Raw genomic sequence first — 26024 nt, 5'->3', positions numbered from 1 at the left:
AGAATTCCAAGCTATGAAGTAGAATGATTTTTTTTTTCTTTCCATCACCAAGAAAAGCTACTTGCATGACAAGTGTTCTGCAAATAAACACAAGTGCTTCTTTATCAGTGGGGTGCACAGGAGGAAATGGTTGTCATCTCATGAATAAAGTACTGAGTTTTGTTCTCTATTCTCCTGACAGATAACAACTAGTACTGTAGTCTCACTCTAGAAAAGCTTTTTGCTGTTGCTCCTTAGTTCCTCATTTATTTATTTTTAAAGTAGCAAGTGCAGCATTAAGTACTGCCAACATCAAAATACTTTCACTGTTCACAGAAAATGTGATATTAGTAAAACTTTGCATTCTGCAACTTAAAATTCGAACACAAGGAAAGCCTCATGTTTTCCAAATGCAGCCCTGCAGGTTTGCTGTTGGCACCAAAGGACAGGGCACCTGTGCCTTCACGTTGTGGTAACAACATGGTGGTGGGAAAAACAACAGAAACTGAAACACAGAGTAGGTTTACACATACATTCTTCTTACACTGTGTAAAAACATCTGGTGATGGAAATTAACGACAACTGCTGTGTTAACTTACACCAGCCTAATAAATACCAACCCCTAACGTGCTTAAATACCAGAAGGTGACTAGTCTCTGGAAACCAATGAGCCACCATAAGCACACACAGGTTTCTTTCAAGTATTTTCCTCTGGCATAACCTGATTGCAGTGGCCAGCAGAGGCACAGGCACTGGCTGTGCAGCACCAGGCAGCTCTTCTCTCCCCACCACTGCCTCCCCTGGCTAAGGCCTATGGACTTTATTTCTGCTGCCCTGAAGAAGCATCTATGCCTTCTCTTTCCCCCTTTCACCCCAGTTTCCAGGTACCAACTAACTTTCCTCTCAGGGAAGGCCTGCAATTAACTTTTAACCTAGCAGTTAAATGAGCACTCAGCACCTCCCCTTGTCTGCAGCCCTCGATGTGCATCTCCCACACGCAAAAGCACTGCCTGAAACCCGGGCTTTTTCCGGGAGCCCCCGAGCACCCCGAAACCCCACCCAAACAAGGGCAGTGCCGGGGAGGCAGCGGGAACCCGCGGCCGCAGCAGGCGGAGCACGCCCAGCCCCGGGGGACGGGCGGACACCGCTTCATGCCCCGCCTCGCCCGGCGCGGGAGGTGCCGCTCCCCGCACCGGCCTGGCCGCCGCCCGCTGCAGGGAGAAGCCGGGGGCTGCCTGCAGCCGGAGGCTGGGAAGAAAATGAGATTTCCGCCGTCCCTCCCGCACGGCAGGAGCCCGGCCCCTCATCCTCGCGGGGGCACCACCGGGCCCGCCCCCGCCTCCAGATGGCGGCCGGGGGAGGGGCGGCGGCAGCGAGCGGGTCGTGCTGCCTGCCGGGGCATGTCGCGACCTGTCGCTCGCCCCGGCAGGTCGATGGGAGTGCTGCTGCTGCTGCTTTGCTGCCTGCTGCGGGCGGGCAGTGCTGCTCTCCTGGTGCCTGCCGGCAGCTGGCCTGGGGAGGAGAGCGGCGGCAGCGGCCCGGGCCGCGCCCCGTCGGACGGAGGCGGCCGGGAGAGGGAAGCGGCGGCCCTGCGGGTAGGTTCAGCTGCCCGCCCTGGCGCTCGCGGTCCGCGCTGGGCGGTGCAGCCCCTGCCGCTGCGCTGCGCGGCGCTGGCTGCGGGCTCCGCGGCGGAGGCGGGGGGGGAGGCAGCAGAGCTCGTCAGCCCGCAGTGCGGGAGCCTTAAGGCTGCGGCAGCCTCTGCTCTTCGGTTTTCCGCGGCCCTGCTGGGTTTGGGCTGTCGCTGCCTCTGCCCGCTCCCGTTCCGGACGGCCGGGGCCGGCCTGGCCCCGCGCCCGGCGGCTCAGCCCTCCGGCGGCTCCTGCTGCCCCTCCGGACCGCGGGGCCTGCTGTGCTGTCGGGGAAGGGCATCCGGTGGCTGTGACACAAGTTGTTCGCAGCTTCCCTGTTTTGTCCGCCTCATATCATTTTTTTCACCCTCAGTGCACTTTTTAATAAATGCTTGGTGTCTTTCTTGGAGTTGAAGTTAGTCTGTTGGCTTTAGTAGGGGTTTGATAGGAACCCAGGATGAATCTGAGGTGAACAGGTGTCCTGTTCTCTACATTCACGTTTACTGTTGCTCACCCGTGTCTTTTTCTGTGCGTATGATTTTTTTTCACTAAGGCTAAGTTAATTATGTCCACGATATATGTATGTTTTGTTTGTGTTTTGTTGTGTTTTTTTTTCCTTTCAGGAAAGTGCTAAAAGAATCAGATTGCTGAATTCATCATCAAAAGATAATACAACTGCTTTCTATGGAATAAATCAGTTTTCTGACCTGTTTCCTGAAGAGTTCAAAGGTACATTTTCTGGCTGCTTCTAATGCCTGTTCTGTTATTGTTCTTGTTCTTCCCCAGAACCTTGTATCTTTTTACAGATTCTTCCAGTGCTGACAGTCAGCCAATTTACAATGTCTGGTACCAAACTGTAAGTACTTCTGAGAAATACAGCAATCCTCTTAATGTTTCTCTGTTCTTGCAAGGTTGAATTGCCCAGAGCCTGAATTTTATTTGGTATGCAGACCTTCCCTCCCTTCATTAAAGACTTCTTCAGTTGCAACAGTTCTAAAATTGGAAAATACACAAGGTTCTTGAGGACTCTAAGTTCCTCAGGACTTTAAGTTCTGTAGGCTGCAGTCCAAACAATGCAAGGAGGTTCAAGGCTGTACAATGGTATCTATGACTTTCAGGAGCAGTATGCAGGAGCAGGTTTTTTTACTAGAAAACTTTGATTGCTGACCTAGTTTATTGCTGTTAAAGTCTGTTCTTGTATGTTCATTGGGTGATTTCACACTTTTTAAAACTTTAAATAATTAAGCAGACTTTTCTTTTAGTGAAAAACTAACCTTTTGACTGTGTTTTAGAATCTTTACATTATTGTCTTATTTTTCCCCTTTTGCTTGACTAAAAGTATTTTTCCACTAAGCAAAATGTTGTTCAAATTTTTGAATGAAACCTGTGTTATTGAATGTTTATTGATCAACTAGTAAATTCATACACTTTGTACCTACATTCCCTACATCACATATCTCTGTTCTTTCAAGGACTGTGGGAATATTTACATTCATTCTGGGGTATAGTGATTATTATAAAATACATTCATTTTCTGTGGAATTGAGAATGAGATGTAATCTCATGAGTGTAACTGTAGGTAAAATTTACCTGTGTGGCCTCTAGTAAGACAGTTGTTTGTGATTTCTTTATTTAGTGGATTTATAGATGTTTGCATTCTGTGTTTAGCTATTTACTTAAGAAGCATGCCTCACAAACTTCCCAGATACGTTAAAGTGCCAAATGGAAAGGAAAAACCTTTGCCAAAGAAGTTTGACTGGAGAGACAAGAAAGTCATTGCACAAGTGAGAAATCAGCAAACAGTAAGTCCTGGTGTTTTCCTTTCCTGTTTCTTAAGCACTGCTCAGAGACAGTTGCAGCAAGCACATTTGTAGAGCACAGTGAAGGTTTTGGAAGTGACCAGCACTGTCTCAAGATTTCTTGGAGCCCCAGCACAAGTATGGCCAGCTGAATATATACAAAATCACATAGCATTTTATTCAAAGTGAGATCAGACTTAAAAACATGAGATGTAAAATTGTGCATTTAGAAATTGTGCAATTATAAACTTTTTTAATCTATTTGACTGAATCTGTAAATATTTTGCACCATGTGTGTTTTGTATTTTTCTGAAGAGACTGAGATAAGTTCTGTACCTCTCCTCATCCTCCTGTTTTACCTGGATGGGTATAGGTCCTTTGCTGTTGTTTTCTCTTATGGTTGAATAACCTTGGCTGGTCAACACCTGTATCTTTAACAACTTAGGGGATGCATTCATGATAGGAAGATAATCAAACCCCACGTGATTATTGTTTATCCGGAAGTGGTTATGGTCACTGATAAGAAGCAAATAAGCTGTTACATGCCCAATGTCTTTGTTTTCTGTGCTTTACATAGTAACCTGGAGCTTGCCTAGGAATAAATTCTCCTTCCTGTTTTAAGTGCCACAGTTTGAAGAGCCTGGAGCTGCAGTGCAAAGTCTGTAACTGGACGACGAACTTTTCTATTATGTTTCATTTCAGTGTTGTAATCTACTATTATTTCTGTAAAATTCTTCAGACTGTGCAAAGTTGTAGACTGCCTCCTGAAGAGCAGCCTTTTAAAAACTTGCTAACTAAAGTGGTTCAAAAATAATTTCCTCCTGAGCCCCAACCCTTCTTCAAGAAAGTAGATAACCTCACAGCAAAAAACATCCTCAGACCTATCTTAAAGGGGCAAAAATTAATCATGGAGGAATGCTTAAAGTAAGGCAGCCACTATGCAATGGATTTTAAGACACCCATGATGTGTTTCTAGCTTTCAGAGAGCACTAGAGGGAAATAAAACAGTTCAGTATTTTAAATGAAAAATGAAGTTCAAGGATGATGTAGTAGGTGAAGAGCATTGGAAGACCCTTTTGACTGTTTTTTTTGAAGCCTGATATGAAAAAACAAAGCTGACTTCTTTCTTCCATTTTCCTTTACTTTGTACCAGTGTGGAGGCTGCTGGGCTTTCAGTGTTGTGGGTGGTATAGAGTCTGCCTATGCAATTAAAGGAAATAACCTGGAAGAACTCAGTGTACAGCAGGTTATTGACTGTTCGTACAATAATTATGGCTGCAGCGGAGGATCCACTGTTAGTGCTTTGAGCTGGCTGAACCAGGTTTGAAACTTTTCATAAATCATTAACCCTTCCTTAGCTTTCCTATGAACATTCTTTTTTTACTAGGAAAAAATGAAGGAGAAGGTAGAGTGTACAGCTGATCTGAATTTTTTTAATGGATGTGTGCATATGTGTGTATGTATGTGTATTTATTTTGCCTGGAATCAAGAGAAAGTTTGTTCAACCAGAATTGAAACCTGATTGGAATTTTATAGTCTGTATACGTTCTTGAGAATGTTACACATCAACCCACAGAGGTAGAAGACAGTGTTCCTTGAAAGCTACAGTATTTCCACTGAATTTAACTGGGACTGCAAACATACAGTACTAGTGCAGAAGGAGCCATTTTTTGGATTTGAGTGTCAAATTAGGCACCAGCATCTGGGGAAAAGGAGGGATGATGAGATTTTCGGCTTTCAACTTTCTGTGGTTTTGTTTGCAAACACTGAAATCATGGAGGAGTGTGGAGAACCTAAGAATAAAACAGACCCTGTTTACCTTTGTTTCACTTGCAACTCAAAACAATGAAAATATGGACATAGTTTCTATTTTAGTTGTAGCTAACATTTCATTCATGAAAAATGCAAAATGTGTATTAATAATACATATAAGCAGAAACATTTCAATATCTTTGAAATAAAAAGTACTCTCTCTAGGATGAGTTTGCATTATAAGAATATAAAAGGAATCTCTTAGGTTTTTAAAGGTTTTTTTTAAAGATTATTGTCCTTTTTAATAAACTTTGTAACCCCTTAAGATTCATCTAACCCTAGCTAATAATAGTCTAGATAACTTGTTTAAGTTTGCATTTCAAGAAAGACAGAGGATATTCTCCTGAGTTCCTCTGAAGCAAAATTCCCTCTTTCATGGCAACAGAGAGCTACAAATGAATTAGACAGGAGGAGACAGTGCCATAAATATACTGTACTGTGTAAGACAATAAAAGTATTAAAGATTGATGCAGTAGCTTTGTAGCTGGACTTCAAATTGGCAGCCATTGTAATCACTATATACTGGCGTGATGATTTAATGCTAATGGCAGAATTGGACTTAATTTCAATATTTTATATAACTATTCTTGGCATATTTGTGGCTCTTGAACTGTCCCAAGGAGAGGATAATTTTGTGTGTAGATGTCATTTGAAGACCATGAATTCATTGGTTGTGTCTTGAATTGATGAGATTGCACGAGGCTAGTTTAAACCAGAGACACCCTTTGAATTTTCTTCATTGTTCAAAAACTTCTGAAGCTTTCTCCACAAACAAGGAAACTAGAGTTATTTACTATCTTATTTCCCAACATGACTTTCTATTTCTCATGACACAATAAATTTTGAGTGAGTTCTGTGCTCATTTTCAAGTTGTTGTGATCTGCATAGTGTTAAAGTCAAATACATGAAATTCTCATTCATTTCTCTTCTTTCAGACAAAAGTAAAACTTGTGAGAGATTCAGAATACACTTTTAAAGCTCAGACAGGACTATGCCATTATTTTGGTCCCTCAGGTTTTGGAGTTTCAATAACGGGATTTGCTGCATATGACTTCAGGTAGCTACTATTGATTCTTTTTATTTGCTGTACTTTTTCTTCTGTGTGGAGTAAGCTAGAGCCAATAGCGCATTGACCAGCCAAAGGTTACGAGGCTGATTGCATCAGTTCTGTAGCTGTGTACTGGATAAGAATTAATACGTAACATTTTTTAAGGGTTATGGCCTGCCACAATGAATCCACTAAGCTCTGCCATTACTGAGTTTTTCAAATTAGAAAGCTTACATCAGTGTCTTAAAATTAGGTCTTGTCAGTTGGCGGTGTTTAAAATGGAGCTTTGAGTGAGAAACAACTTTAAATACATGCTAAGTGAACATTACGTTGCTTAGTATCAGAAATGGTAAATCCTACAAATTATAACTGGAATTTGTTGAAGAATTTAGGCAGTGTTCAGTTATTTTAGGATTTACTCATTTACATAGCCACCTGCATTTTCCTCCAGTCCGTAACTACCGGATTTTGTAAAGACAACTGGTAGTTTTTAAGGTTTTAAAGGTTTCTGTACCAAGAAATTTTATTTTTTATTTGTCAGTACAATACAGCTGCAAACTGAACTTCAAGACAAAAAATGTAAGCTTGACTAGGAATTTAATTACTAGGAATTGAATTACTGTCAGATATAAGTAACTAAAATCAATTAGAGCTTTGCCAGTCTGTATTTGCCAAATTCAGTTACTGCACATATAATGCAGTGATAAAAATTTCTAGTTCCAGTATATTATGTAAGTAAAACTGTATGAGGATGCTAATGGTGATGTCTGATAGTGGTAACATCCTGGGGTTTGTTATGTTTGGGATACATATTTTAGTGTATTATGATGTATTATATGAGGTACTTCTGTGTGTTTGAAAAACAGGTGGGAAATAATACAGACTAATGATTTGTAAAAGATACATAGTGCTCACCGTTGCCCACTGACTTGACCCAGAAACCTGCTTCTTTTTAATAGCATCTTTGGATCTACACTTTTCCCATAGTCCATGTGCCCTATATTTGTATTACTGTGTTTTAGTATATGAAACACGTATTCATTGCTGTATGTTATGTGATGTGTAGAACTCATAGGAAACAGTTGATTGATTTTTAAGTTGTACTTTACAAGCAGATTACTACCTCTCCAATTGCTTTAGTGTGCTAACTTAACTCACTTGGCATTATCACTCACTCCTTTCACAGTGGTCAGGAAGAAGAAATGATGAGGATGCTTGTTAACTGGGGTCCCTTGGCAGTAACAGTAGATGCAGTTAGCTGGCAGGATTACCTTGGTGGGATTATACAGTATCACTGCTCCAGTGGAAGGGCAAATCATGCTGTTCTCATCACTGGTTTTGACAGAACAGGTGTGTTTCCATCAACTGAACTTCAACCTAGAAGGCTTTGTGTTTTTTCTCTTACTTGCAACTTGCCTCCTGTGTGGCAGCTGATTAAAATCCAGAATTGGGTGGTCTGTTGCGAGGTGCTTGGTTTGGTTGTGAAACTGCAGCCTGAACCCAGGAGAAAACAACTCTCTTTGTCTGTGCTCCTTCAGTTCTGCAGGACTTCATGTCCTTGTAAAGTAACAAACATGACTATACATGTCTTTATGCTAACAAAGGTTACGTCCAGTCTGTTCAACACTGGACTATTAGCTCTGTCCTCTGTGTGGTAGGTTTCACAGTATTTACATCATAAAACCATCAAAAACTGTAAGATGGTAAATAACTATGTTGTGTTAGAATTTTGTTATACTGCCACGTCTCATGTTGTCCCTTGTTTGTGAAAATGTCTCTTCCAGGTAGTATCCCTTACTGGATTGTACAGAATTCTTGGGGGCCTACATGGGGAATAGACGGCTATGTTCGTGTTAAGATAGGCAGCAATGTCTGTGGTGAGTCTGACAAAAAATAATGAAAGTGGTAAAGCTCGCATGCTGGGATATGTTTCTCCATGTAGGTAAAGTGATAGAATGGGATCCTGAGAGAGGAAATACAAGTTATTGCTATGGTTTAAACGAGGTTAGATGAGTCCAGGTGGAAAAGTAAATAAAGCATTTGCTAGTTTAACCAAGCTGTATAGCTGAAAGACTGAAAAACACCATGCAAAGGTAAAGCTATATAAGGCATAACAAATAAAGTGCTCTTGTACCAACCTTCTATGTAAAGGTGATGGTATTGTAAAATACACAGTCACATATCACACTGCTAGGGTAGTGCCATTGCTATACTCAGGGTATGTAAACCAGCTGCTGTCCTTGTGTGGTGGATGTAAGTGTATCTGAGCTCAGTTTAGCTGGATCTGCCTGTGCTTGGAAATTGTGTACCCTGCTTATGGCTTTTCTTGTAGGATGGAGGTTGGTACTGTTGTTGCTCATTCTGTCTGCCTCCCTGTTACTTGTCTGCATAATATTTTTCTTGGTGTTTGAGGGGGTTTTGTAGTGTTAAATACACAGTTTCTTCAGTGTTGCTGGTTATGGAGGTAAGGCAGATGAAACTCCTGATTACCAGCAAAGATTGCTAAGCCAAATTGTTGGGATTGGACAAATAATACTCAGTTTCTCTGCACTCAGTGAAGATGAGGACAGTCTATCCAATCGCAGCTTTACCATGTTGCCAAATTATTTTTCATGTTGCATCAACAAACTACTAGGAAAGAGAAATTTAGAAGCAGTGATAATTAAAGCAAGTTGTAGAAGTGGTCAGGAAGAAGAGCTGTGTCATTTTCAAAGCCCATGCTCTCAAAAAGCAGTGTCATGTTTTCTGTAGTGTGTCACACAAGAGCAATCCAGCAAAGGTCAGTAGTTGCTCTGTTTCCCCCACAGATGTTGTCTTCTGATTTAGAGGTGCTCTGACACCACTTTTGAGGGTGTAAGAGCCCTCACCTTTGATACCTTCAGAGGCTGTAGTAAGACATAGCTTTTAGTGCTGGAAATAGTACGACAATGCAAATGGAAGTTGATACTTTTAGTCTTTTGGTGAGCTTTCAAAGCTACATAGCTTCATACTGTCTATCCCTTGCTAATGAATACAGTTAAAGGGAAGAGGGTATCAAGGTTTAGATTTTCAGCACCCAGAATTGGCCAATGTTGAATCCTCAAAAAGGATCTAACGTTTTGAACATGAAAGCAGAGAAGGGAGTGTAGAGCATAGCTATAGTGTCAGGCAATGAAGAAACTGAAGAAGGTGGCAATTAAGGGTTGCAGCTGATGCCGTGCTCCCTACCCCTACAGTTCGTTTACTGTCATGGCACAGCAGAGAGAGGGTATGTGAATGGGAATTCTGGAAACTTAGTTCTGGCAAGTCTCCACTTCTGATATTCATTAATTTGTTTGTTTGTTTGTTTCCTTTGTAGGTATAGCAGATACAGTTTCAGCAGTATTTGTTTGACACTTACTGGCCAAAGACCATGATTATTGTTTGGCACTCATTGTATTGGCACTCACTGAAGATTTACTTCAGAGCAACGTTGTCTAAAATGGGAAGTGACTGCAAGGGCAATTCCTGCTCTTAGGCAGTACAGGAGTGGGTTGGCTGGAGTTTAAGTGTTTTTATTGGACTGTGTGTTGCATGTCAAATATCTTGTGGAATGCGAAGACTCAGAATCAGCTGCATAGTATGCAAAAAGAAGTTACCCAGATGGACTGAAACTCTGAATGTACTACTCCATGAAAAGGAAAGACATGATGAAAGGTGATAAGGAATTTGGATCAAATAATCAGTAGTATGGCAGAATATCATCAAAATGCTTTGTATATAAGAGCTACCATGATTAGGCCTGGTGTTATTGCAGGGGAGGAAGAAAAGATCTGTTTTGCTTGGATACCTATCTTGGCTTTTCTAGCACCTCTGACAGATGCATATTTTATCTCCTCCTTTTTATGAGATCCTACTGTTTCTCTACTGCTACAATAATATAAGAAAAGAAATGGAAAGTTGTTATTACCTGAGTACCCCCTCTATCTGAAGTGCTGCAGTCCTTCAGTTTCAGCCTTCAGACCTTTGTTGGGTAAACATAACTTCAGAGCTCTTCAGAGCAGGGAGTGTTGTTTTGAAAAGTGCCTAGAAAAGTGTCTTCTGCATTGATTTGTTACATGGATGGAAAAGTAAGAAGTAACTGCATGTAGACAAACCAAGGCAGTTCTAGTGATGAAACATCCTGGTTCCTGGCAGGATGTATTTGGAGATCAGCTTTGCTATGCTTTGAGAGCTGTGTCAGTTCCATGCCTTCCCTCTTCTCGGCTTCACAGCTACCAGGGAAGCCAATTGCAAAGCAGAAATAATTTATTATAGAAATTATTATAGAATTTATTATAGAAATTTATTATAGAAAAAATTGTGTGGGTGAGGGTTGCTAGTGGGTTTGCCACCTTTGGGAACTCAGCAATTACAGAATACTCCACATAGAATGGATGTTAAATTTCTCACATTAATTTAATTCATAGGTGGGACTTGCTGGGAATCATAAGGTATTTCCAGCCCTGGCTGGTGTGTAAAACTGCACTTGCAGGCAAATGTAACTAGACTTCAAAACCAAACACGTAATTCTAAAATGCTCTGAATCTTTCATCTGGAACACTGTCCCTGTATCATTTCTGAAAAATTACTATGAAAAGTATTGAAGCAATTTTGTGATTTTTGCACTTAATTACTATATCATGTTAATAGATCAATGTTTTGTTATCTTTTTATGACAAATGCAATAATAATTGTCTATTTTTAGTATTGTCATTTTAGTTCTCCTACTTTTAAGTGTTAATATTTTAAATTATGAAGGCCTACTGTGTATTTCCAAGGGAAGCATTTAAAAAGACCAGAGTCCATCTAATGAGAAGACAACACAGCTTTATCAATATTCTATATTGATATATATACATATTGATATTCTATAGCCAAATTTGCCTCACTTTTATTATATAAAAATTTTATCCTTATTTCCATTATATTTTGAATAAAAAAACACTTCAAATGCCTGTCATAGTTTTGTGTGAATTTTGTGCTTGCTTTAGAAGGAGAACAAAATATGAGCTTTAATACTACTTTATTTAAATGGCAAAGTAAGTACTTATTTGTGTCTGCTATTCTTAACAATAACTTTCTAGGGAAGGGATTTACATTCATAAGTAACACATAGGTAGCAACATGATTCTTGATGGATGTAAAAGTTCAAGATGCTTGGATTTCTCTAGATTGAGGACTTAATTTTTTAATCTAGCTTTTGAAACTTAACCCAAAATTCCTTTTGAAATTCCACTAGAGTTCAGAAACTAATATTCTTCTGAAGGTGCTGAGACTAATTGCATCCTCAACTAGAAGTTAAAAACAGCCATTAGGGGAAAAAAAAAATACAAATATATATACAAATATGACATGATCATGATAATTATAATTTGCTTCCTCTCTCTAGGTGCAGGTTTTGAGAAGCCGACTAAGGGTTAAATGGGTCACTGAGTTGAACTGGACTATCAATTTAGTCTTAATATAAGCTAACTCAATACAGATATTTTTTTTCTACAAACAATTAAGTTTCTTCCATGCGCTGTTCATACTATTCACATAGCCATCATACATAAATACATATTTACACACCCACACTGCATGAGAATAGCTGTTATATTTGAGGGGTGGCACCACTCAAGGTGAAAGTCCTCAAGTTCTTCACAGCACCCAGTCTAGGAAGGCAGGCTAGTCAGAGTCATCACTGCTAAAATAGGAGCTGTCACAGTATTCTGCTGTGTAGAGGAACTTATGAATGGTTGGGTTCATCTTTGGTATCCAGTGTCTTGGCACTAGAAATGTTGAAAGATTAAACAAATCCACAAACACCTTGTATCTGTCACTGGAAAAGATAATGGGAAAAATTAATACTGTGATATCAGCATAGAAAGCCATAATTTCAAAATCCTTAGGAATCATTCCATCATTTTTATTTACTTCATAAGATTTGTGCACTAACTTGCCTGAATATTCCAGAGTAAAAATCCAGACCTGTTTCTAGAGAATAATACTAGACATCAGATTAGTTTTAAGAAGGAAAAATGGTTGTTCCACTCGTTTTTCTTCTGAAAAGGAAGAGTCTGTAGGCTATTATCTCCAGACCTCCAGCATTGTGGTAGATATTAAGTAGAATTTATCTAGGGAGAATGTTAACTTGAAGGATGAGTGAGAAAGCTTGCTGAAAAAGACAAAACTTTAATAATGTAATCAGTCTGTTTTCTATTCCACACTCATGATGGTTGTGCTGGGAATTGTTGCTACAGCCCTACATGGCAGTTATCAGCTGTGGACAGTTTCTCTTTGAAAACAACCTCAAAGAAGGTCCTCTTAGAAAAAAGATGTTTTAAATATCCTTGTACTTTTTGACCTAATACTGTTCAGGACTGTCATGACCCAGTTGCAGCTAAAAGGCTTGAATTGTCAAGCTAGCTGAATCCTCTGGCTCCAGCGAGCCATCTGAAATCTGCCTGCTGGCATTAAGAGTATCTATAAACTGTATTATTGCAGGTAATGGGGGAAATGCATTATTCTTACCTCACTGTTGAGCGCAGATACTGGTAGCCTGATGAGCCTCCAGTGCCAGCCTTGCTGCCAATCATTCTGTGCACCAGGCAGACATGGTTATCTAGGTAATACAAAAGAAGGACATGGCATGTGTTCAGTGTTAAGATATAACCAAAGGGTCACATCTCACATTGAGATGCATCACAAAAATACTAAAGATCATACAGAAGTCTTTCCAGATATAAAGAACTATTCAGTCTTCAGCAATGCAGGAGATAATTACGCCACTTTTCAGTCAACTAGCATAAAATCGTTAATACAGAATTAACACACTAATTATTATGCTCTGTTAATACAGAATTAATACATTTATTAATGGATGTCTAGATAGGGAAGAAGCAGAATGACTCCATATCAAGAGTTGTCATGATGACATTTTGGCAGACATTGAAAAATATATCTGTCCCATAAATAAAAATGTTCACTTAAAGTTTGTGAAAGAAGTAATAGCTACACCCATATATCTAAAGATCAAAGAAGAAGCTGTTCATCTTTCCTCCTGGACAAAGTACAAACAAAATAACCAATTCTTAAAGAATGAGCTCACAAGCTCAGTTCTAAAACTCTGGGTATAAGATCTACAAAAAAGGGTGAAAGAGAACAGTTTACTTGCACCGAAAATAGGGAGTGTCACAGTCAGAATTTGAAACTCACATCTCCATTTGGTCATGAGTACATCGATATCCATAAGGGAGGTAAGAAGCTGAAATGGAACCTGAAAACGAGGCTCCTCCCTGGGAAAATGGAAGAGAAGACAGTGACACCTCTTGTGATGTACTTCACTTTCAGAGTATCTCTTCACCAATGCCTAACAGTGTCAATGTGTATTTTCCCTAAATTGGTATTGAAACGTCAGTAGATATTCTAGCAAGTGCCTCTGCCACGTAAGCCTCAATCTGTGTCTTTTCCTCACACTTGGAAAAATAAATCTTTCCCAGACACTTTGTTCAACACCTTGAACAAGACCTTTGGTTGTTTCAATCTGTGGAGCAGCATCTGGTCAGACACAAAACAGCTGCCCAGAGATGCTGTTTAACCTTTGTCCTTGAAGATACTCAAAACTCAATTGGACACAGCTATGAGCAGTCTGATTCAACCTTCAAGTTGGATCTAGCTAATCCAGGTTTTTGTGGAGAGTTGAACCAGATTACTTTCTGAGGCCTGTTCCAACCTAAATAAACCCGTGCTGCTGTCCTTAACCATCACCACTCCTCCTGCCAGTAGGCAGTAAAGACACATCTTACATTACCTGTAGAAATAGATCATTAAGGCACCCTTCAGTGCTTTATAAGACAGTCGTCTTTCTCCTGCAAAATACAAATGTCCTCAGTTTGTTACTGATTTTCCTCCAAATGTATTGCTTTTATATAATTTTATGTATTGTGTAAGAAATAAAATGTGCATATTGACATACAGCAATGCAATGTACCTTTGCTAAGCAGGTGTTCATGACGTTTTTCATCAAATAATGAAAGTAATACATCTTTCTGTTTTTGGAATTCAGATAATAGGTCATCTTTTTCTTCTGATTCTGGTTTGGCCTTTGGTATTTAAAACAAAAACATGTTAGAATTCAATAGGGAAAATCAAGTATTTGAATGACCTGTGATGTAACTTCTATTTTCATCATCAGTACTCTGTAAATTTACATCTTAAATGTAAGAACTGTATTTTCAAACAAAATAGATGAGTCCCTGAGTCACTGTCCTTTAAAAAATAGTATCACAAAGCTCTCAACAGAATTCAGTTGAATGAATGTTGAAACAAACTGGCAGCTTATCACTTTTATTTAGGTCTAAAGGCCTTGAAGGCATTTTATTATTTTTTTCAAGGCAAAAAGATTACATCCTTTCACAGCAGTTGGTAAGAAAATTGTAGATAAAAGAAGTTTAGGTAAGTTAGAAACTTGTAGAAAGATATTCTCAGGAAATTAGTCAATACTTATGGTTTGGTTTTTTCCATTAAAAATGCACTTATAGTTACATGTCTTAAAATTTTATTGGATTTTCTTGTGCTTATCTACCAGAATAATTAAAATTATCACATAGCAGCAAATTGCCACATACAGTTAAATAGAAATGGTGTGTTAGTAGTGACACTCCACACAGCTCATGGGCCCAAACTTTGTGTAGTTTTACTCTAAACTGTAGATAGAAGTTCTAACTCAAGGTGAAGTTGTACTTTCAGTAAAATAACTCTCAACCTTTCCATTGATACTATCCCTCTATTTTGCAATCAAAATCATCCACGTATCTATCCCACACTTTAAACCATCTTAGATGTCAACTGATGCAGATTTCCTGGAAAAGTCTGCACATTTTTCTGCTTCTTGCAGACAGAGAAGTGAATGAGAAACCGTGAGTGAGCCAGAAGTCAAGTTTATGTCAGGGTGTCATTTTGCCAGCTGTCTTTGCTTATAGCTAGATTGAGAGTACATTATATACCTGCACCAAGGCAAATTCCTCTTCTAGACCTTTTAAAACATTCACTTCAAATTGTCCCCAGAAATCAAATCCTTCTGCTTCAAGTCCTGGAGTTCTTTCCAGCCATGCCTATAACAACAATAACACCACCAATAATAATAATGTGTTGAGATATGAACAATACCAGTGCATTACCCTAGAATTACAAGTTACAGCACATAAAATGTTCTGCTACAGTTGTTCTGATTTAATATCCCATAGAGGTGCTTATTACTGGAGTAAGCATGTGCATGTAGATGATTTATACCTCCATAATGGTGCCCTGAAAACACCCTGAGGTTACATGTTAAATGACCAGAGTTGTAAGACAAAAGCTGTCTCATTTTAACAGTATCTTTAAAACCAATTACCTTTTAGGTACTGGAAAACCGGAAAAATCTTATTCCATATGTGTAGGATAATTGTAAAGATAAATCTAAGAAGGTATAGAACCAACTATATAACCAGTTCTTACATCAGACAGGCTGAATGCTGATCAAGCAATATGTCATTTACTTACACCACAATACATGATGATAAAAGATGCAGATTTACTTGGCAGCTAGCAAAGCTTTCTCATTTATTTCCTTTTAATAATGGGAATGAATTTAGGAGGAGAAAAAAGTTAGGAATCCTTATGGTCAAACTCCCTTTAGAGATCACTTAATTTAGCTCCTCAGCTGAAAGATGCAAGAGCGTGAAGTCTTAACAAATCAAGAAAAGCTAGAGAAATTACTTTTTTATTCTGTATTAGGTGTCATTAGATGCATATGGCTAATAAGTAGATGCTTTTATTGAGGTTTATACTTCATTGTTCTTTAGAAAGTTATGTTAATTTTGTGTAAGAAGATTACAAAGGAGTTAGAGAAATTGCTGTGAGTCATTCCTCGCTTTGAGACAAAGTAATTCAATCAGGGTAAGGAATAATGAAACATTTGTTAAACATCTTTTTCCCTTTCCATTTTGGGTTGTCATTTTTCCTTTTTTTTAACCTCACTAGTAGCCATCACTAACAATGGAAATCTTTTTTAGATGTTTCCTTCTAAAAAGCATTTATGGTCATAACAAAAAATTGAATTAAAAAGTACATTTATGTTCTTAGCTCATACTTTCACAATGCGATTTACCAGTTCAACCATCAGACTTTTCAGATGAGAGGAAGTGCAGTGAAAAATCAGTTGGTTTACTAATGGCTAACTTGTTCACACACAATCTGATAAGAATCCAAAACACAACTGACTGGGAAATTGCCAGCATGCTTGCTTCTCTCAAGGAAGAAGAATTTGTTAGTGACACCAATGAAGGACACTCTTGGGAGATGAGGGAACCCAAAGAAAGGTGTAAGGCAGACAATGTTACCTCCACAAGTTGCAGTAGCGTTGGTTCTTGCTCTGATTTAAGCAGTAATTCATAATCCTGCCCCTTGAAGTTATCACGATAATGCCTTCTGTTATAGGGGACTCTCAGACTTTGGTGAACACCAATTTTGTTCTCTAGCAAGCGAAACTGCAGGCTCTGAAAACCTGAGGCTGGGCTTAGGTAGTATCTTTGGGAACAGAAGAAACAACATAAAAATACAGGTTATTATTTTATAATGATGGAGTTCTCTGGTATTACATATTCTAATTTTCTAGCTATATACTGTTTGTGCATACACAGATATGTATGTTTTTACTGTGTTTTAAAATGGCAGCTTTGCATGTGATGTACAGAAGGGAAAACTAGTGAGTATAATTTCATTTCCAGACAGAATAAGCAGCTTTGCCTGTCCTGGTTTGGGCTGGGATAGACCTCATTTTCTTATTAGTAGCTACAATATGTTTCGGATTTAATGTGGGATTTGCTACAAGAAGAATACTGATAATACAGTACAGTATTTAGTTGCTACGAAATCAAGGACTTTTCAACTTCCCATGCTTTGCTGTTGTGCATCTGCACAAGAAGTTGGGAGGGAGCATAGCCAGAGCAATGGATCCAAAGTGGCCAATGGAATATTTCATATCATACAACATCATGCTCAGTATACAGATAAGAGTTGGCTGGGAAATACAGTCTGTCTTCATGTATTACAGTTTTGGGATTTCTGTCCTACAGGATTGCTATCCAGCAACCAGCTGGGCATCAGTCATCACTTAGAATCACAGAATCGTTTTGGTTGGAAAAGACCTTTAAGTTCATCAAGTCCAACCATTAACTTGTTTTGGGTATTCTTTTATTACTATTATTACTATTATTATCATCATCATAATAATTATTATCCTCTTCCTTTTCTGTCCTGGTAAACTGATCTCAACTCACAAGATTTTTTCCTTGATTCAGTCTGACAGGGGGGAAAGAAATTAATGAGCAGATGTATGCTTAGTTGCTGGCTGGGGTTAAGCCACATCATCACCTCCAATAGCTATGACAAAAATTTCCTCGTCACTAAAATGCAAATGAATGCATTTTAGTTGAACTAATTATACGGTATACTATCTATGTGTACAATATAATAATGTTCAGAAAAACATATAGTGGGTTTCATTTGAGGAATTCCCTCATGGGATTCTCTCAGAGTTAAATTGTGTGACTGCTGAAAAAAATTATGAATAGAAGTAATGTGAAATCCCACATTGCTAGATAATTGTAATGCATTTTGAATTGCAAATATAAGATTTGGCAGAAACAGATCACTGATTTGATCTTACATTTGCTTATTAAATAACAGTATGTTGTTGCAAAGCAGAAGCAAGAATGCAGCAAAACAGATGCCTAGCCCATGGTTTTCTCCAGCTGTAGTGTAATGCTAGACAGTACCAATGTTTCAGACTTCCAGGAGAAGGAAGTTGTAGTTTCATGTGGTTTTTAGTTAGGGACCATTAAAAGGCAGAAAGGAAAGGGTACTAAAACAGTGTGGAAGTGGATGGGATGCTGGTTGGCACTGAGGTCATGAGTCAGGTCAGGGATACAAGCAGAACAAGTACAGGAGGGCAGGCAGTGGAGGAAGCTGTCTCAAATGATAATGTAGTACAAGGACCTAGCTGAAGTGAGGGAAGAAATAGAAATCCCATGGGACCAGTTAGGGAAGCCAAAGGATACCAAAGAAAGTCTGGGCAGCACTAGGCAGAAGAGCTACCAAGCAGCAGCCTAGCAAGACATTGGGCAGCTACTGGAGATTAGAAGTTATTGGGAAGAAAGAAGAGACAGCAACGCTTCCTTCAGCCACTTAAAGCCCCCAACACTGCAGACCCACTGAAAACATGAAGCAAGGGATCACTATGCAAACCAAGACAGCTGAAATATCTAGTTGATAATCTATGGAATGTGCATTTCTCTCACCCAAGCACTTTAATGATTTGCTATAGAATACAGCAGCAACTGCACAGAGGTAAGTTTCAAGTAAAGTATTAACAGAACCGTGATCTATTTCTATTGTTTATCTTTTTACTCTGACAAACAACCAGCAGTGCCACACAAACATCAACAATTAATTTGTACTTGTTTGCAGAGCATGCTGGACTCACACTCCAGCTCACACTCTTAATCAGCCCTCACGCTCTGATGTCACAGTTGCCTCTCTAAGGTATCTTCTCACCCAGCTGAAGGGTGCATGTGCTACAAGCTGCCAGGGCACATGTAAAATTCACAACCAGTTCTAAGAATGAGAATTACCAACTCATGGATTACAATGGAGGGATAGTAAGTATTTACCTGAAATCAAAGAAATCCAGTGGAGTCATAGTTTCTAAAACTGAGAACTGTTCCACAAGTAATTTCAGAATCATTGAAATTCTGTTCATTCGAGTAATAACCTTCAGCATGTTCCTCTCATCTCTTACCTGTAGAAAAAAACAAACAAACAAGGTATTCTTATTTATTTCAGGTCTTTTCTCTGTTGAACTCAATAGTTCCCAAGTCCTTTCCACTTGAAATCCATAGCAGCAGAATCTCATATTGAATGGAAAGCCTCGTTTTTAACTGAAAACCTAAACTATAATTTTCAAAGATTGAAATTTGTTTTTCCCTGACTTATTATAGATTACAAGTAGGCCAAATATATAGGAATTTTCTTTTTCATTTTTACTTTTTTTACTGAAATAGGGGTCACCACAAGAAATTAAATTCCAGGCAAAAATACTCTATTTATATTATTATAATTTCCAGTTACTACAATATTGTTTTAATGCTGTATGATATGGTAATTATATTGTGCTTTCTATTCGAACAACTTCTATAATAATTTCTAGTCTTGCAAAGGAATGCATCGTAGGGCAGGTGTGGAAAGTACTTAAAAGTTGAGAAGCAAAATAATCTGAGGGGCACATCAGCAAAGCATATCTAAAAAGATGTTCATCAGAGACATGCATTAGCAAGCAGGGGAAAAAAGACTGCATCCAGTGAAAAAGAGAAAATATTAAGAGGGAAAATCTTTTCCTGCAGAGAAGTCTGCTAAAATTCCTGTTAGCTTCAACGAGATCAAAATTCTCCCTACGATCAGGCCACACAACCAAGAAATATCGAACTACAAAAATGAAAGATGATAACAATTTCCTTAATTGTCTTGCTATCTACTTAACCTTAACACTGACATTTCAGATTCTGGTCATAAGCAATTTTCATTTTTTCAGAAAAATAAATATGAAAAATTACTCTACTAAAGAACTCATTTTGATTGGTTAAAGTTTGATATAATGTTCAACTAAAAAAAAAATTATGAATGTAGAGGACAATTAAGAACATTGTCATTTGACATTACGATAAAATAATTCCATCTTTCAGTCTGGTGTAGTTTCAAATTTTCTTCATATACACATAATCATGTTATTCAAGCTATTTCTCAAATTACAAGCAGTCAGCTTTTTTTTTTTAGTGGATGTACTATCAGGTCAGTAGTTTTTCTTCGTTATCTCTCGTTACGAGGTATGTTTATCTTAGGACAGATGTTTAGCAATGTTCAAATATTCCTGTTGTAATTGTAATTTTCAGAAATGCTCATACAAACGTACACTGTGGTTTTGATTATTGCTTTTCTGTTGGATTTGATACACACCTGGAGAAAAGAGTTCTCCTTTCCCATATCAGATATGGGATGGAAGGAAAGAAACAGTATGTAGACTTAAAAAAAACAAACAAAGGCAAAAGTTAAGTTTCTGCAGTTATCCAGTACTAGTAGGAGAGTATGGGAGAAGCAGAGGAGAATTGGTCTTGGCAAGTAATTTACCAGAAGGCAGACTTCAGGAGGAAATAGGATTTTGCAGATCAAATGTCTGTACTCTCAGGATGTAACAGCCATGCAGCCAAATTTCATTGGGGTTTTTTTATGCTGCTTTCGAAAAAGAACACATATTGCTTTGTAAACCCAAATATATCAGGCTGGAAGGCAGGAGGCAAGAGAAAGAGAGGGCTGGATTTTCCCAAAATGTATATTTGCTCTTAACTTACATGGCCATTTTGAAAGATCACCCGTACAGAGTCCATTTCCCACAGAATCTGCTTAAACCAAAGTTCATAAGCTACAAGAAAGGCATTGTTAGTGTTAACTTCAACTCTGTGTTGGTTTTTTTTTCATATCATTGAAGAATTAAAATTCTTGCATTTTTTATTTGAAATTAGTAGTCTACACTTACAGTGCTGGTGCAGATACTCAAATCTAGTAATTGTTAAAGTGTGCTGTCCTTTACCTTAACTGTTACATGAAATAATCTAGCATCAAGAACGTTAACAAATTCTTTTGAAGCATGCTTACGCATTGGGTGTTTGATGTACAGAATGTTCATTACAAAAGGAGGAAGAAAATCTAGATCTGATACCCCAGTAAAAGCTAACTCCAGAGCTGCTTATGATCTTTATGTCATGTACATGTTTCCCATAAATAACAGAAAAATATAATCAAGCCAGTGCCTGCAAAGCACGTGGATGTTAGCACTTAGGGAGCATCTAACCAGCATGCAGGCTTCTAGGAAGCCTCTAGATGGCTAAAATTTGAATCAAGTTTCAGAGAAGGCACAAGCCAACACACAAAATTTACCTACAATAAACTGCATAGCAGCCTGTTACTCGGGTGGGGAATTAATTTCACCACCTCAGTTTCTCTAGAAACAGAGCCATGCAAATCCTGGTTTACCAACTCCAAAGGTTACACTTACGGTTTCTTAAGCATGGAGAAGAATGCAGCCTTATGAATGACACAGGGATATATAAAAATATAAATGCACATAAAAGAGCAATTGTGACTGTGTCTAAAATGAAAACAAATTGCATATTGCACATTTCAGCCTTAAATAACTCCCTGTGGTAAAAATGCCAATCAGCCACCACTGAAGTCCTCCCAACCATTTACCTTGATGTGTCACAATGAAAAGATGCTCATCATGGATTTTTTTTCCTTTCTTCTCACTCTCAAGTTCTTGAGCATTCAATATTTTGTCCAGCTGAAACCGAAATATAAGACCGTTCTGTAAAGCTCTCAATTCTGCTATTAGCAATGGTAGTCCTAGTGTTTAAAGGTAAAATTAAAAAAAAAAAAAAGGCCTCATATTTCAGATTGTATGAGAAGACTAAATGGTCTCATCTGACACTTTCATTTTCATTTTTAAAAAAATCTTGCCTAAAATGAATATTTTAGGTTTACTCAATTACTAAGGTCAGGAAAATAATTTAAAAAGTGTTTTTAATTATAAAAAATGAGAAAACAAAGTATCTGGCAGTTTTCCAGATCCTACATCACCATTTTCATTGTTCTGCAAAACTGAAGATCCTATAGTAAAATTCTATGTAATCATGCAATAACATATTTTCTCATGAGCTCTGATTTGAGGCTGTAGTAGTTATTTCAGTTCTGGCATTACTAACTTTTTACTGAGTCAATTCACAATCTCCTCATATTTACTTTAGAAGAAATCTTTGCAAATTTCCATATAATGTGTCAACAAATTAGTCTTCTGTTCACAAACACAGAGTAATTCCACTCACTTCAGTTCCTGCTGTCAAAAAAAGAAAAAAAGTCTGGATTTCTGTATTACTTACGACAGTTTACTTTTACTCATTTCCTAACTGCTTCTAGTTGTTGTAGGGGTTTTGTTTGTTTGTTTGTTTTGTGCCTCCCAATGTCTGCAATATATTTTTCAAGCCAAATATTACGGCTTTCATGCAATAATTCAGGGAATTTGCAAACATCTGCTGATGTGAAGAAATTGCCAAGTGGTGACTGTCAGACAAAAAAAAAGCTTTGTGGTGCACCACTTTACAATTTAGGTTTATCAATACAACAAATTCCCTACCAAAACCCCTGAAATATCCAGTTTCCCTGCAGTGTGAGAAGCCATCCCACAATCTGTTGGCACCATCCCAGCTAAGACCAGCACCTGTGCCCGTGAGTGCACTTGAAGAGCTCAGGCAGGTGAAGGGCAGTTGGAGACCTGCCTTGCTGACAGGCTGACTGCTATCAGTGTGGAATGGGAAGAAGCAACAACCACATGTCCTGGCTTAAGTTTTAAGAACAACTAGGGCAGTAAAAATCGAATCCTTGAACTTACTTGTAGGTAGTCTCCATAGACAAGTCCACCTTTGCTGGCTTTGTTTATCCCTTCCTGAGATTTGTCATCTTTTCCATCTTCCAAAGATAGCTTGTCAAAGTTAAATCTAAGAAGAAAATTACATAAATATACAATTATTTCATTAAAGAACGAATATATGAATATATATGAATTAATATATCTGCCTTTTCAGTAACCTGCATCTATAATTGAGAAAACTAACCCCTAAATCAAGCTTGTGAGAAAAACAATCCACCTGCAGCAACTCTTGTCACAGTAACACAGCTGGTAGCATTCCATCTAGTTCAGTAAATATCAAGTCCTCATAGAAGTCCTTGTACAATCCTTCTTCTTTAGTGATAGCTACAGCTATTTGTTGATAATCATTACATCTTCTCTCAACTTCTATAGTTTACATTAACACTGTATCTTTTGAACTGACATAATGAAGCAAAACACAGAGACAAGGGACTCACAGGTAGTTGTTCCCCGCAAAGGGGCACCCGCTCATGATTCCAGGATCCAAACTCACTGAGCTGCACAGGAGGGAATATATTCCGCTACTGTTCCCAGATCTGCTGCTGCCACCTTATATGTAACCTTATCTCACCACCTAGGCCAGCCCCCAAATTCTCCTCCTTTGCCATCAGCCCATCCCCACTATTCAATAATTACGGAAACTACCACAGCACAAAGGTCAGTAAGTTCATGTGTTGTTGGCTCACCAGGTTTTGTTGTTTGGCTTGTTGGGTTTTTTTTAATCAGTCAAAACAGGAATGGCTGGCATAGGTTTTTTTCTGTCCTATGGCACCCAATTTTTGTGCTTTTTACTGCAAGGTTTCCAACAGTTGCTTCTTTGAGGATCTAGCCTGGTGCAAGAGCTGAGACAATGTGAGGTCTGCGTGTGAGAAAAATAATTTAATAAATTCCAGAATTGCTAAAGAAGGCTTGTAACTTGCAGCCCCTTGTATCAAAATATCAAGAGATGCTTAAGTTTAAAACCCAAAACATATGGAAGAGGGAAAGTGAAGGGAAGCAGAGCATATTTCTGTTGCAGACTGAATGAAGCTTGTAAGACATCTGAAGTAATACTCATGCTTTCACACAGACTACGTAAAAGAACAAAAATAATCATGTACATCTCATGCTATTTTTCCATTTGTTTAATTCATGACAATTTCTTAATTTTATTACCCCACACAAAAGTTTCATTCTCATTTGTTGACAAACGTTACCCAATTCTGTTTAATCATCAGCTTAACACACAATGAAGTAACATGTAGCTAGTATGCACTTCTTTCCTGCTTGCCAGCCTTTTCTGAAAAAAAGTTAATGCTCAGTTTTACTGTAAACAAAGCTACAGGGCCCTTGTGACCCCAGACCATTTGACCTCTGCAAGACTTGCACTGCTTAGTGGTATCTGTGTGGTGGTTTCAGCTGTTCTAGTCACCTAAGAGTAGCTGGGTCATTAAAAAGTCATACACAGTACACAGGTGATGTATAAATCCTCCTAAGCCAGATGCTGTGTGTCAGGCTATACAAATATCACCTTAAAACTAAGCTGAACCACAAGAAAAGTAGGACTCCACTGAGGCAACCCATCAGCAAGGTCAAGGTGTTCTTCCTTCATGATGTAAACCCTGACAGATTGAGAAAAAATCCTCTCACCACACACATCTATCTATACAGCTGCTTGGCATGCAGGCGAGTAGTGCTGAAGATGAAGACTTGTGCACTGGTACACACGTGTTAAAAACTGTGCTTTTCACCATCCCATTTGCACTCTAACAACTTGATTACAAATGTAATAATATAATCTCTCACATCCACAGGTCTCAAAGGCATGGACAAGGAGGGTTTACCTTTTTTCTATACACCTTTACCTGAAACATCCAGATTGAGCCTTCACAGTTAAATCAAACTTTGTTACCTGTTTTCATGGCACAAACAAAAAAAGTGTGTTAACCTCGTAAAAATAAGGGCAGTTGAAAAATATGAAACTCCTAATCTCACCAAAGAAGTTACTATTTGTTTTCTTGAGCAGTTTTAGTTTCTTTTGTGGGACATAGAAAATCCTAAACTTCCAGAGCACTGGTCTCTGCCTTGCAACTTTTACATTACCTATCCAGTAGTTGAAGGTTTTTGAAGTCTCAGAGACCTTTTAAACTCGGTGCTTAACAAATTAACTTCCTGTTTGGGAAGTAATACTACCCTTAATTGGCTAAGGGTTATCAAACTGTCTCAAAATCTGAGGATACTATCTGAACCAAGCACTACACAAACTCCCATCCTGATTCAGCAACAGACAACCTTCAGTCAATCAAATAAATCAGCCAGACTGCAATAATTTAGAAAGTTATTTCCAGTGTTTCCAATGCGTTCAAACTCTCTGTTTAGGGACCTTTTAGCTGACTGGTCCCAAAGCACCTCCATCCTAACACCCACCAGCCTTGTAACACTTATGAAACTTGACAATCCAAAGGAAACACATTTACTACTCACTGCTCTTGTTTGACAACTATGTTTGCTTCCTCTTAAGCTCTCTTGTGCTGGTGCATTTTAAAAGTGTGGCTATTCCCAAGACCCTGCTGCTGCAAGAACATTCCCAAGCACCTGAGAGTCCATTATTAGGAGTAGTTGCCTTTTGATCAGTTCTTCTTGTATTCCACTAGTAACCAAGAACCTTAAAATATACATGAGAGGATTTAAAAATATGATACCCTAAATAATCAGAAAACATCAATCAAATAAAATACATCCCTCTAACCATGTTTGTCCAGCTTCAATTTAACACAAGAAATAAAGATATTTTTTGGAATATCATTGAGTGATTTGTGTTGGAAGGGACCTTAAAGATCATTTAGTTCCAAACCCCCTGCATAGGCAGGGACACCTCCTGCTAGATCAGGTTGCTCAAAGCCCTATCCAACCTGGCCTTGAACACAGGGATGGGGCATCCACAACTTCCCTGGGACCGTTCCAGTGTCTCACCACCCTCACACTAAAGAATTTCTTCCTAATATCTAACCTAAATCTCCCCTCTTTCAGTTTGAAACCATTACCCCTCATCCTCTCACTACAAGCCCTTGTAAAATGTCCCTCCCCAGCTTTCCTGTAGGCTCCCCTCAGGTACTGGAAGGCTGCTATAAGGTCCTCTCAGGGCCTTCTCTTCTCCAGGCTGAACAACCCCAACTCTCCCAGCCTTTCATAGGAGAGGTGTTCCTGCCCTCTGATCATTT

General features: G+C 38.7%; 2 protein-coding genes across 2 annotated transcripts; one reads left to right on the top strand and one right to left on the bottom strand.

Moving 5' to 3' along the window:
- Positions 1–1168: 1168 nt before the first annotated feature.
- CTSO (cathepsin O) lies at positions 1169–11221 on the top strand. Its single transcript, XM_051619853.1, has 8 exons — positions 1169–1574; positions 2231–2336; positions 3276–3409; positions 4560–4727; positions 6154–6275; positions 7453–7616; positions 8051–8143; positions 9604–11221. Exons 1-8 carry the CDS (start codon positions 1239–1241, stop codon positions 9636–9638), a joined length of 1158 nt encoding a protein of 385 aa, XP_051475813.1. The 5' UTR covers positions 1169–1238; the 3' UTR covers positions 9639–11221.
- Positions 11222–11272: 51 nt separating this feature from the next.
- TDO2 (tryptophan 2,3-dioxygenase) lies at positions 11273–23376 on the bottom strand. Its single transcript, XM_051619852.1, has 12 exons — positions 23262–23376; positions 22786–22891; positions 21591–21681; positions 20693–20763; positions 18962–19089; positions 16631–16817; positions 15254–15361; positions 14239–14350; positions 14059–14116; positions 13464–13543; positions 12780–12870; positions 11273–12087 (listed from the first exon to the last, which is right to left on the bottom strand). The coding sequence occupies exons 1-12, from the start codon at positions 23294–23296 to the stop codon at positions 11934–11936; spliced, it is 1221 nt and encodes a 406-aa protein (XP_051475812.1). The 5' UTR covers positions 23297–23376; the 3' UTR covers positions 11273–11933.
- Positions 23377–26024: the final 2648 nt, after the last annotated feature.

The sequence above is a fragment of the Apus apus genome, chromosome 4 (assembly GCF_020740795.1).
Source record: "Apus apus isolate bApuApu2 chromosome 4, bApuApu2.pri.cur, whole genome shotgun sequence".
NCBI lineage: Eukaryota > Metazoa > Chordata > Aves > Apodiformes > Apodidae > Apus > Apus apus.
This window is presented reverse-complemented; position numbering and strand designations above follow the sequence as displayed.